This window comes from Xiphophorus hellerii, chromosome 6, assembly GCF_003331165.1.
Source record: "Xiphophorus hellerii strain 12219 chromosome 6, Xiphophorus_hellerii-4.1, whole genome shotgun sequence".
Taxonomy (NCBI): Eukaryota; Metazoa; Chordata; class Actinopteri; order Cyprinodontiformes; family Poeciliidae; genus Xiphophorus; species Xiphophorus hellerii.
The window spans coordinates 19,263,755-19,276,312 of NC_045677.1; the positions used below are offsets into that span (position 1 = coordinate 19,263,755).

The following is a 12,558-nucleotide window of genomic DNA, read 5'->3' on the forward strand; positions in this document are numbered from 1 at the left end:
TAAAACATGCCAAAGCATTCAGATCGAACCTTTAAAAACACATCTTATGGAATTGTAGCATTCAGTTTATTGCCTTTGCAAACTAAAACACAGGGGGATATGGTTGATAAAAGTAAGTTGTGTTGGAAAATCTAATAAGTTAGTAGGCATGGAGCTGGAGAGATGCTTGAATTTAATTTTATTTGTTTAGCTCTGCACATTCACATACACTGCAACCCTAAAGAATCCCCAAAAACAGCAATATGAACAACTACAAAATACAGTATGAAAATGCAAGCAAAAGGTTATGACTGCAGATAAATGCCTTACATATTTTTATCTGGCTACAAAGAAACGATTCAGCAAATTTACCTTGTTCTTTTTTGTGGATATTCTGCTTTGTGTGCATCTTAGGAACAGAGAAAGTGCAATACCTACACACTTTATTCTTTTGTTCTAATTATACAGTATATGTTTTAAATAGTAGCAGAGAAAGCTGTTCTCTGTCTTTGTGAGAACAGAGTCTTTGTCCATATTGGATCAATTATGAAGTAGCAAACTCCAAATCCTCTGTTTAACTGTTGGTATTTATCACTGTCTCTCTTTTTTTTAGATACTGGAGGTATAACGAGGACATGAGGACGATGGACCCAGGTTACCCTAAACCCATCACTATCTGGAAGGGCATCCCTGACTCTCCACAGGGCGCTTTTGTGGACAAGGCAAATGGTATATGGATTGCAAAAATTATAGGAATCTGTAAAGATCCCCATAAAATAAATTCTGGAGTGGAATCAATATTTATCTTTCCATCACAGATGGTGAGGAGGTTTTTAAGGGATGTTAAATAACTTCCAGAGCTCACTGTTGAAGAACTGCATCAAAGTTGTCTTGAAAATTCTCCATAAAAACCATTAGACCCAATCTACATCCAAACTGGCTGTTGGGGGGAGAAAATGGAGAAAAAATGTCTTTTCTATCTTCATGTCACATGTATAAGCTTGTGGTGTTTGCTAACCTTTAAGTACCTTTTTGAAAATGCCAGAAATTTTGTTTTAAAATCTGGTGGTTTCTGTCAGAAAAACAAAAATTTACCATCACCGACTCCTAAAAAAGCAGAAAGTCTACACAGCATTGGTTGACCAGATATGAAAGCATCCTTCTTCCATGGCCATCATCACAGTTCCCAGACATTTATCCTGCAGAGTTTTCTTATCTGTAGGCTCTTATAAGACAAAATACTGTCCTATATGCAAAAGAGGGTTGTATAGACAAAGTATAAACAGTAGTGGTGGCAGTAGGGGGTCAATAGTGACTTTGTTGATGTTATTGTTTTCTCATGTAGGATTTTTTTACAAATGAATAAGAAAACTCAAATTAAAGCTTAAGCCTTTTTAAAATGATCATCAACCGATCATAATAGTCATTTTATACTTGCACATTTGATGTGTAAATAAATGTGGACATTAAGTAGTCTCTTGATTTTAATAACATTTTATCTTTGTGTTTCTTCTCTCTGGAAGCAATAAGAGTTGGAGCTCCAAACTAAAAATAGATAATCAAAAATTATCTATCAGAGGAAATATTGAAAAAGTTGGACAGCAACATTAAGTATTAATTAAGGATATAAATAGTTTTTAACATGCCATTTCTGATTAAATTTCATTCATTATTTTTATTTGAATTGATACTCCTTTTACATGTTTTGATCTTTTAAGAGATTTAGTTAATTGGGGCTTAAATATATATTGGCACATTGTACTGAAAATGTGTTTTTCAATCTCACTGTATTGTCCTTTACTCCAAAAACAATTGTGTCATATACTAATATAGTTGTTTTCATTGTTTTCACTGTCATATCAATCTGTGATGACAGAACTAAACTTTAGACCCTGAAATGTAATTTTTTTTTCATTTTTTCAAACTTTTTATTTGAAAAGTTTAATTTGTTTCTGACTTTTTTTAGATGGCATTTGGATTGTTGTAGTTAATTTTATATGATAATTTTATGCTTGGAAATTTGCGGTTTGTTTTTCAATGATGGATTTTATAGTAATAGTTTAATAGGTATGTTTTCCATCTTCAGAATGATTTTATGCCTAAAATCTCAGCATGAAAGCATATTATCAGACAAAAGACAGTCATTAAGCCAGATAAAGTTTTGTAGTTCAATATAATGACATCCCACTTGGAGTGCTTCACTTGACAGCAAAATAATTGAACAGGGCACTATTAAGTCTACCATAACAAGACTAATATTTAATCCTAACAAACAAACCATTTTTTCCCCTTTATTTTCATATCTCTGTTGCAGGTTTTACCTACTTCTACAAGGGAAAAGAGTACTGGAAGTTTAACAACCAGCGGCTTCGCGTGGAGCCCAGCTACCCCAGGTCTATTCTGAGGGACTTCATGGGCTGCGACGGCCTCCCCACTGACCCCGACTGGGGCTGGAATCCCCCGGCGGCAGACGAAAGGCACTGTGACAACAATGATGTGGATGTCGTCATCAAACTGGACAGCGTTGGGGGTACGGAGAAGGCTGTGGCCATTGCCATTCCTTGCGTCCTGGCGCTGTGCATGATGGTCCTCCTCTACACCGTTTTCCAGTTCAGGAGGAAGAGCACGCAGCGGCACATACTGTACTGCAAGCGCTCCATGCAGGAGTGGGTCTAAAGGGATTGTTACAGTATAGAGAGCTCTGAGAAAGTTGTTACTTAAAGCCCTATAACTTGAAGGACTGTAAAGAAGTACAGTACATGAGGTTTGCCATTTGAGCAGATCTGAGGACAGCTGGAACATGTGAACTGTGCGCTACAAGGAAGGGAAACTATCAGCTGACCTCAGTAGATGACAGTGGCAGAGCTTCATCTTCTTTGTCCTACTAATGTGTATGTATCTGCTTTGATTTTTCTTTGGATCTCGAAATGAACTCAGTTAAGTGAGACAGAAATAATCTACTGTAAGCGGGATCTTTGTCTATCCCCATCTCTGCACGCCGCTGAAAAAGCCCCTAGCACTAACTTCAGAGGACAAATTAGATCTAGGCTTCTACTTCACTTAATTCAATCGCCCTGGGTTGTGCTTTTTTTTAGTCTAGGACCCCTGTAAAACATAATTCACCGTGAGGATATACGAATATCATACATAAACCAAATATGACATTTTCTTCCAAAGAGGATTACAGCTTGATGTTGTTTTCGATCGGATATTCTTCCTCCATGGATCTGACGTTTTGGATCACACTCTGATTTTCTTTCACCGCTACTGTTCACACCTACTCATCTTCTCTGTAAGGACAAAAAAGAAGGAGCAAAAGAAACTCATGACTGTTGTGGCAGTCTGTCTGCACAACAGGGGCCAAAATAATAAAAAAAAAAAAAAAAAACACTCTGCAATACTAATGAGACTGCCTTAATCACAGATTGCTTCAATCCTTTCTCCTTCTGTTCCACTGGTGTGGAGGATGGATACTGAGTGACACAGCGGGAAGACAGAAAATGTGTGTGAAGTCATTACTACTGCTCAAAATGCAATGCTAAACCAGTAGTTTAGGACATTTTGGTCCACAGAGGAGATCTCGAAAATGTCAGCTGCCAAAGATCAGCTTTCGTTTGCAGCCTCACAAGAGAGAGAGAGAGAAGATTTGTTGTGAATTTGTCTGTGTGTACGTGTGAAAGAATGAATAATCACCCTTGTTATGTAAGTACTGAGCTCTGCTATAATTTATCATTATCTATGTTGATTCAAATACTTTAAACAAGTTTAGCAACCTTTTAAGTGTGCCAGGTGCTTATGTGTCAGAAGAAGGCATGGGCCGGTTCCAAAGTGTACTGAGGTTTTAATCTCCTAAAACTTTCCATCAAACAAGTTCTACTTTTAAAAGTCCTTTTAATGAGACGCCTGAGAATATGCCCGAGTGACCAGACTCACTTTTTAACTTAGTCTACTACATTATTTTTTCACTTAGAAAATATATTAATTTGGCTGCTCTGAAATATTTCTAGTTGCTAAAAAACAAACATTGGCACCCAGGGCATGGAAACTAAAATATTGCCACTCTTCACTATTATCAGTTTGATGCTATTCTGAAAATCCAAATGGCAAACTTGGAGCAACATGCATGGCAAGCAATCACCTGCAGAGCCTACCTTGTCTTTTTAAGCCACTTGCTTCAACTGAAACATGTCCCGTGTTCTACTTAGATTACTGGTATCTAAACCTTTTTGCCCCATTGGACAAAATGGTCAAGTATAAAGTTAGTCTTTAATTAAAAACTAAAAATAATTTAGTATTTTCGTTCTTATATTTAACTGCTCAACAATAGAACTGAAGTCCCACCGCCTAGTGTCCATCTGTGGTGTTAAATTTGTGCCATTTTTACATTGGCGTTGATGGCAACATAACTTAAGACAAGTAAGATGACATCATGGGAGGTCTGCAGAACAAATAAACACTGCACATGTTCTCTGCTGCGCTCCTGCCCTTGCGCCTGCTCGCCATCTCACTTAGTGGAGTAAAAAGTCGATGAGAAATCTCTGTGCATCTGTGGAACTCAGTTTCCGTTGTTTCTCTGGAAAGTCAGTTCGTAAATTTGGTTTGTTCGTATTGTTACACTTCCAGTGCTACTCTATAAAGGGCAGAATGGAAAAAAAAAAAAAAAGGTATAATCTTTTGCACAAAAGTATGTCTAATAAAAACTTTGATTAAATTTAGGAGATGTTTATTTTATATTTTTTAAATTCTATGTATTAAAATAAAAGCAATGTGATAAAAGCAGCTCGGCAAAACATTTAAGAGACCAGTGCAAAGTTTTAAATTAGCATCTCTATGTAAGGCATCCATTCCATCTCATTTGCCATTTTTTATGCAAATACATTTATTCAAAATAATACATTTTATTTTGTCATTGAACAATTTTACTCAAAATTAAGCAATGTAAATTTTGGAATGATCTCGTTTTCCTCTAGAGTTGTTTATAGATGTAAAGATATAGACATAAATACAGAAAACAATGTCATAAATGTAATAGAGCTTTATATTATTGTCACATCCGTAGAAACAAGTTTGCTTTTTGTTCAAAATAAAATAGATTGGATCAGATTTGCCATATTTGTTTTAAGTATATGTGTCACTATGGTGAAAACGTGGTGTTTTACAGAGTGCAATACAGCCAGAGTCTCATCCCGGCCCATGCTCAACAGAGGAAATAGCGAGCAAGATGGAACAAGAGAAGGGGAAAAAAATCTGCTTCTTTTAATACCAGAAGCACTTAAACTTTGTTAGATATCTATCTTCTTATAAAACTTTGAAACATTTGTTGTTGTTTTTTTTTTTTTTGCTGAATTCAACTGCTTTTGAGAAGAAAGCCTTTTCAAGCTTTACCAGGACATAATTTGTTGTTTTAAACTTACAGTTTGCTGAATTTTTGTGTTATGGAAAAATTTTAAACCAATATTGCCTATGTCTTCTGTTTTCTACACTGTAACCTCAATTAGACATTATACAAACAAATGCATATGGTTGGTTAGATTAACAAATTAACACATTACTAATGAATGTTTAGAACTATTTAAATATTGTTGGATACCAATTGCATATTGGAAAGTCAAAACGAGTGAAGTTAAATCTGATGAACGCAATTCTAAATATATACTATGAACCATGACATTTCATATATTCTGTACACACGTATATACAACTCTACTGTATATGTAAATCTTATATTGTTTCAGCTAACTTAATCAGTCAAACTAATCGCTGTAATGAAAGATAAACTCTCTGTTGTAAAATGATCAGGAATGAGAGTTTTTAAACCATTTTTTTACGTATTATATGTACAGATGCAAATGATAACACTCATGAATGCTAGTTTAATGTCTTATTTTGGAATTGTCTTTGGAATGCCATAAATCCAAAAGTATTGTGGAGGTTGCAAAGAGCCACTTGGCAAAGCAAAAATAGAAGTGCTAGAAATATGCTTCCTCGGTTTAAAAAAACTGGATTTGCAAACATGTGTGTTCATTCATGTGTTTGAAGCAGGAATGGACTAAAAAATGTATTAAGATGTCTTGTGCAATATAAAGGGAACACTGTAGTGAAGTAGTGATGTACCGTTTCCTGATGCAGCAGAACACTCGACTCCAAGACATCTGCACCATTCAAAATGGATGTAACAGGAATTCACGTTCTACAAAATCTCCTTTTCAACATGCAAAGCATTTACTACAATAAGGACATTGATTGCAAATCCTTGGAGAGAATTTCTTAAACCGAGGGAACCAATTGTTTGCTTTATTGTTTTTGTTTGAAGCCCTGAGGTTCTCCATTTATTACAGTTGTATGATGTTTTTGGTAAATGATTTGTGATTTCTTAAATATTTGTGTTCATTGATTTTTGTTCTATTAAAACAGCCTTGAGCTGCAAAGTATTCAGTGAAAGATTAAATCTTTCACTGATGTTAAGGCGAAGATGTATTGAAGCAGATCAGAAACTGAAGATGTTCTCCTATATCAGTTATCTAGAGGAGCTCTGAGTGAACTGTGGCTGATGACTTTGACATTTAGCTTTATCATTTGTAACAGATACAATTTACATACAGCAAAAACTAATGCATGCAGATTTGAATTGAGATAACATTTGTCAACCTTGAATTGCTCTTCTACCTGTCTTTATCTGAGGGGTTAAATGACAGCACTGTATTAGCAGATTTCTCTTGGGTGTTTGAAAGGATTTGAAATAGTCATTATTTGACTTTTGTGAAAGTTCTCCTCATTGCTATTCCAGTTTTCATCATTAAATCTATAAACAATACGTGAAACCAGTAGAAACAGTGTTTAGATCTACAGTTTAGATCTACCCACATTGACCAGTGTAACTTGGAGATGGGGCAAAGCCTTTACTAGGTGTTGTGCTTGATGTTGTGTGAGTTTGTTTACTAATGGTGAGGGCTCATGAGCGTGTGAGTTACACATGACCAGTAAGGAGACTTTGTACTGTATATCGTTCCTCAAGTCTTGCATTGCATTAAGGGCAAGAAGCTGACAATAGAATTCAGTTTAAAACATTTTATTTTAGTTCGACAGACTCTAAGTAATTGTCCATAAAGTTATACCATAGTCTACAATTCTTTTTATTTCCTTGTAGCTCTAACTCACTTAGAGGTTAGACACAGTTTTCTTGCTTTACTTTGAAGTCTGACTAATTCCTGTCTTGATGTATCAATCTTGGCTGACTCTTTAGTGCTCTTTCTTTTTTTCCAAGTCTGTCTTGACACTTGCTGCTAAGCATTAGGGCTAATTTGGAGTGACATTAAAGGAAGCAGAGGGGACTGATTGGACAGCAGTCAGTACACCACAGAGGGTAAAGAAGAAAAGACAAGGAGCAATCTCTGCACTCTAGATGCTTTATGCAGATATGTGAAGTTTATTCTCACAGACAAACTGTATAAGATGTTAACATTATTGCATTATATGTATATAGTGTACAAGCCAGGCTATTTGCTGTCTGTTTTGGACATTTTCTTTCTTTTTTTGATCGACTCCATGGATAAAGAAGATTATTTGTGTTGTAAATAAAAGAGGTGCAAAATAAATCTGACTGGATGTGAGGCTCTCACACAAACATTCAAGTTCAACACTCTTTTTTTAGTCGGGCTGAACAAACCCTCTCCACAGTGTGGAGTAAATTAAAATGTAACAAAGCATTTTATTTATATAGCAGAGAAACATCTCTGAGTTTTGTGCACACATGGTGAATTGAAAAGAAAACTTGCTATAAGGTTAAAAATTTTTTTTTACTGCCACATACAGTAGGTCTCCAGATATCTTCAAATTTAAGTTCAATTGGATATTTCGTTCTCAAACTGGATCTAAACAACTTTTGTGTGTTTACTTTAGATTTGATCAAATATCAAATATTTGGATCTTATATTTTCACTTCTCTTTGTGTTTAGAACTTTTTCCTATCTTAATCTTATAAAATAATCTTATTCAACTTTTCATGTAATCTGTTTGAAAACGCTCTACTAATAAAGTTCGACTGATCGAGCCCCGCTTCAAAAATGTTGAATTATTCTTTAATGCATAGTTTATTTGCACAAACTGAGATGAAGAAAAAGGAAAAACAAATTAACAGTAATCACCATAAAATTAAATCTCTACAATAATTTTTCAACAAGAAGAGCGAGACAGTACAGAAAGACTAATTGTGAACTGATTGTGAACCTTGATGCAATAGAGGCACAAAATTTTATAAGCAAGTAAAAAAATTAGCCTTTAGGGAAATCATTCACACATAAAAGTCTTTATCTTTGTCACAGTCTGCTGATGACATCGAGGGACGCTTCTCCTTATTGCAAATTTCTTTGTAGCCTTCTGCCTGGGTCAGCCCGCTTGCTTTTTCAGGTAAAAACAGCAACAACAAAAATAAATGAAATCAGTTATTTATAAAGCCGGAAATATTTACTAAGTAAATATGAGTAAATAGTTTACCATCAATTAGATTGTAGAGGAGGCAATAGTCATTGGGATCGGTTCCGTTCTTTGATTTTGTGGTAGAAATAGCCTGTGGTTGAACACCGTATATATGTTTTAAAACAAACATCCTGTAATTTTTTTTATTTTAATTTGCAATGCAGTATGGCAAAATAACTTTAATTTTGCAGAAGGATTTTGCAGCAAGTGGGCCAAAAACGAAGTTAATTTCTGTAATTTTGCCTGACTTAGGGGAGGTGTGCTCTACTTCAAGCTCTTCTGGGGACTCGCTCATTATCTAAGGAACAAAAACAAGAACAAACATACCATAGTTTAATATCAATAAATAAATCTGCTTATATATATATATATATATATATATATATATATATATATATATATATATATATATATATATATATATATATATATATATATATATATATTACACTGCAAGGATTGCATTGCTCAGTTTTTGCTCAGTATTTCATCACCTTATACATGCACTTCTCCGGACCGTCTCGACACTTCTTTGTGCTCCAAGCCTTCAGCTGGTTCACCAGATCACTCACAGGTTCAGAGCAGGCCAGCCTAAAAGTCCTGCAAGAAAGATTCCTCTCATTTCTTAGAACAGACAGACAGACAGACAGAAGGACACACAGACAGACAGACAATGAAAGTAACAACCAGTACAAAAAAAAGGGACATCTCAACAATTATGAATATTTTCATTTCCTATTATATTGCTATGCATTTAGCTTCATAGCTGGTGAGGCGGGTAAACAAACTGCAGGAATAAAGCAAAGACCAACAGAGATCTGAGAGTCATGGTGGCAGCAGCTGGAGAGCTGTGTTGTGAAAAGAAATTCACAGTGTGAGGAGTCATTTATATGTTCTGTGATGGCATAATGTGCCTCTAATACATATAACGTTAGTGAGACAGACACAAAGCAAAACAAGCCAAGCAATAAAGCAAATGTCCTTATGATGGATGGTGGCTTTTTGGTGACTTTTATTTTTCATCTTCTGGAAAACTGATTATTTACACAAATGCTCAATTTTCTTACGAATACGTTTTAAATCACTCTTAAGACATGTACATGTATACAACCAAGAAGAGCACATAAAATCTGACCTGTTTTGCACATCAAAATATATCTTGATAGTTTCCTTGTATATGTCGAAGTTTGTCAGAAAAACATAACCATTTGTCTCAATGAAGGAAAACAATCTCCCTCTTAATCTAAAAATGAAATAAAAGAAACATGTATTTGCACTATAGCTCCGGAATAAATGTGGCTGCTTAATATTTTTAAATTATTTACAACTGAACTGTGTGTCAATTGAAGTTTTTTTCTTATATTTCTACTAAAAGGTCAAAGAAATATAATGTAATTAAATGTATGAAACAACACGTTATATAACAATACAATTATAACACAATTTTATTTTCTGTCTTACAGTTTAGTACCAAATATTAACACCCCTATATAAAGGGATGCAAATTTAAAATATATGCTGATGTTTTTCTCACTTTGACATTAGTCTAAGCTTTCACGCTTAGGTCAGTTGGGATAGCGCAGATTATTTTAAGACAGAAGTCATAATGGCTGTCCTCCCAGCCTTTTGATTCACTAAAATATCTTAATTAGCCTTGAAAGATGACAAACATGCTGCCTGGGTCATGCGCACCATCATCCAAATTGCATTTCCATGCCTCCACATGACAATCCAAGCGCCTTTCAGGTGCTGCCGTTGAGGGCAATGCTCCATATAAACCCCAAAGGAAGAAATAATTAGTCAGTCCTGCCTTAGGAGCCAGAAGAAAGTCCCTCATCATGGCTGTGAGGACTGTTTTTGTGTCATTCCTTCTCTTTTTAGGAATGTGCATCATCATTACAAGTGGAAGACCAGCTCCATCTTCAAACGCTTTCTGCAGAATTATCTGGTAAGGGAGTGTTTGTCTGTGTGTATAGTGTTTAGCAAAGTGTTGTGCATGGAGCCAGTCTTCTAACTGTGATCTGATCCAGGTTATTTGGGGTTCCATGTGATCAGGTTAACATGGCCATTGTGACTGGCATAAAAGACGACAAGAAGTCATACAAGGTATAACAAAATGTACAGTACTGCTTTCAGAGTTGTACAGATTCATAGAGGCTAAAAACATTTCTATCTTCTACCCCAGCTTGGCCCGGTAACACCAGTTCAAATTCTAGCCAATCACACTGCCAAAGATGGTGAAATTGCAAACCTTAATTTCACAATGGACTCTACAACCCTGAGCATGGGCTGTCATGTACAGGTGAGGCAAATGTCTCTTGAGTTCAAGCCATTTTTAACTCGGTTATATACTTTTAAACTCTTGTTAAAACAAGAGCAAAAAAAAAGTTTAAGCTAAATGTTTTTCCTTCATGTATGGATTCATATCTGTTCAGGGTTCCTCAGTGTCTCCATTTTGGTTCAGCCCATTTGATAATGGAACAAATTACTGCAACCTCAACACAGTTATAAAAGGTTGGGTTTTGCACTTGGATAAATAATAATCAGCATGACAAATTTTCAGTTAAAGAATCATTCCAGTCACGAAATTTTTCAACATTTGCTCACTCGTCATTTTCACTTGTTTTGTCTTTTCTTTGTTCAGGAAGTGGACTCAACAAAACCCCAGGCTTCGTTGAATTCACCAATGAGTGGCTCTGTCTTGGCTTTGGCGCTTCTGTCTGCAAATGAGAAGGAAAACAAAAAAATGTGTGATTGTGTCCCTATTAAAACAACGAAGCAAAACGAAGAAGAATATGTTTATTCTTTCGCAAAAGCTTTGTTTTGCTGGAGGATTGTCTTGTCCTGTGCATGACTAAATGCACATTTGTTGGAGCGACCATGGAAAAGCTGTCATTGTTAAAACTCAAATCTCTCCATATGAACTAAGATTAATGATTAGAAAGTGTGAATAAATATTTGCTTGATGAAAATACTGTTGTCTTTGTCTGAAAAATCTACAAGATTATTTTCTTGTATTCTTTTAATTTTCCAAAGAATGATAACAAAATCCTGCACTACAGTCATGCTCACCACAAGACTGTTATGTTCTCAAACAATTATGCATGTGGATTTGAGATTGTTTTCCATTACTAAAGAAATTTGTTGCATTTGCAGCACCCACAGCCTGCTGACTGTTCTACAGCCTGGAGGATAATTGCATGGTTATTATTTTATGTGTTACAATGGCTTAGACCACATAAATATATTTCAGGAGTTGGGCAGAAAAGTCAATAGAAGAATTGTTTGAAAGAATTCAGAGAAATGATTCTTAGCTCTAGAACAAATTCTTTCTTGATGTGACAAATTCAGCAGAAATATGTTGGGTTTTTTTGCATTTTGTGTACTTATATGCTTTCATCTTTATTGTTTGAGTTTAATAATTGATTTTGGCAATAACATTGTTTTTTTTTTTTTACTTGTTTAAAGCCAAAGTAAACAATTAGAAATTTTCTAAAGCACGACCAGGACAGACATATTATTCTGCATTTGTTTTTGATCATGTAAAATGTATATTGAAGCAATAAAGTTCAATGTGATGGCTAACTTGTGGCTGTCTGATGATTCAGGACGTGACTATCTTGTCTGCATTAACAACAACATGGCGTAAGAATGACTGCTATTAGTTTAACACAGTGGTGTCTTTATGCATTCTGTAGCCTGAACATAAAATCTGAAGGGAAATTATATCAAATGAGACAGGAGGCTTCAGAGATTGAACTGAAACTATAAAACAAACAACATAGATTCGGCAGCACAGATTTATAAAATTATATGTTTAAAACATGACTAGTGGGGCTCTTTGAGATTCACTGTATAGTACAGTATATTACAGAATTTGACCCTCTTTGTACAGGAAGGGTCAAATTCTGGCCTGGAATCTTTCTGCATGAAGTTTGCATATTATCTGTGTATGCATGGGGTCACTGCTAGTAGTTGTGATTTCCTCCCACAGCCTAAAACATGTCAATTGGTTACTCTAATTGCCCCTAGGAATGAGTTTATGTATGCAAGGATGCCTACCCCATGCCTCTCTGTCATCGCCAGCGGTGTGTTGAGTTGACA

The 12,558-nt window shown here is 35.3% G+C and overlaps 1 protein-coding gene and 1 long non-coding RNA gene across 3 annotated transcripts in view; one reads left to right on the forward strand and one right to left on the reverse strand.

Moving 5' to 3' along the window:
* Nucleotides 1-7,574, forward strand: part of mmp16b (matrix metallopeptidase 16b (membrane-inserted)) — a 26,123-nt gene extending 18,549 nt beyond the window's left edge. For both annotated transcript variants that reach the window (XM_032565613.1, XM_032565612.1), the window contains 2 exons: nucleotides 593-708; nucleotides 2,294-7,574. In XM_032565613.1, coding sequence (XP_032421504.1) covers nucleotides 593-708; nucleotides 2,294-2,655 — 478 coding nt within the window. In that variant the 3' untranslated portion in view covers nucleotides 2,656-7,574. The remainder of the gene's footprint in view (nucleotides 1-592; nucleotides 709-2,293) is intronic.
* On the reverse strand, nucleotides 7,240-9,688 carry LOC116721713 (uncharacterized). The gene is made up of 4 exons (XR_004339668.1): nucleotides 8,949-9,688; nucleotides 8,633-8,752; nucleotides 8,473-8,545; nucleotides 7,240-8,376 (listed from the first exon to the last, which is right to left on the reverse strand). It is a non-coding gene; the product is annotated as an uncharacterized LOC116721713 (long non-coding RNA).
* Between the last annotated feature and the right edge of the window lie 2,870 nt (nucleotides 9,689-12,558).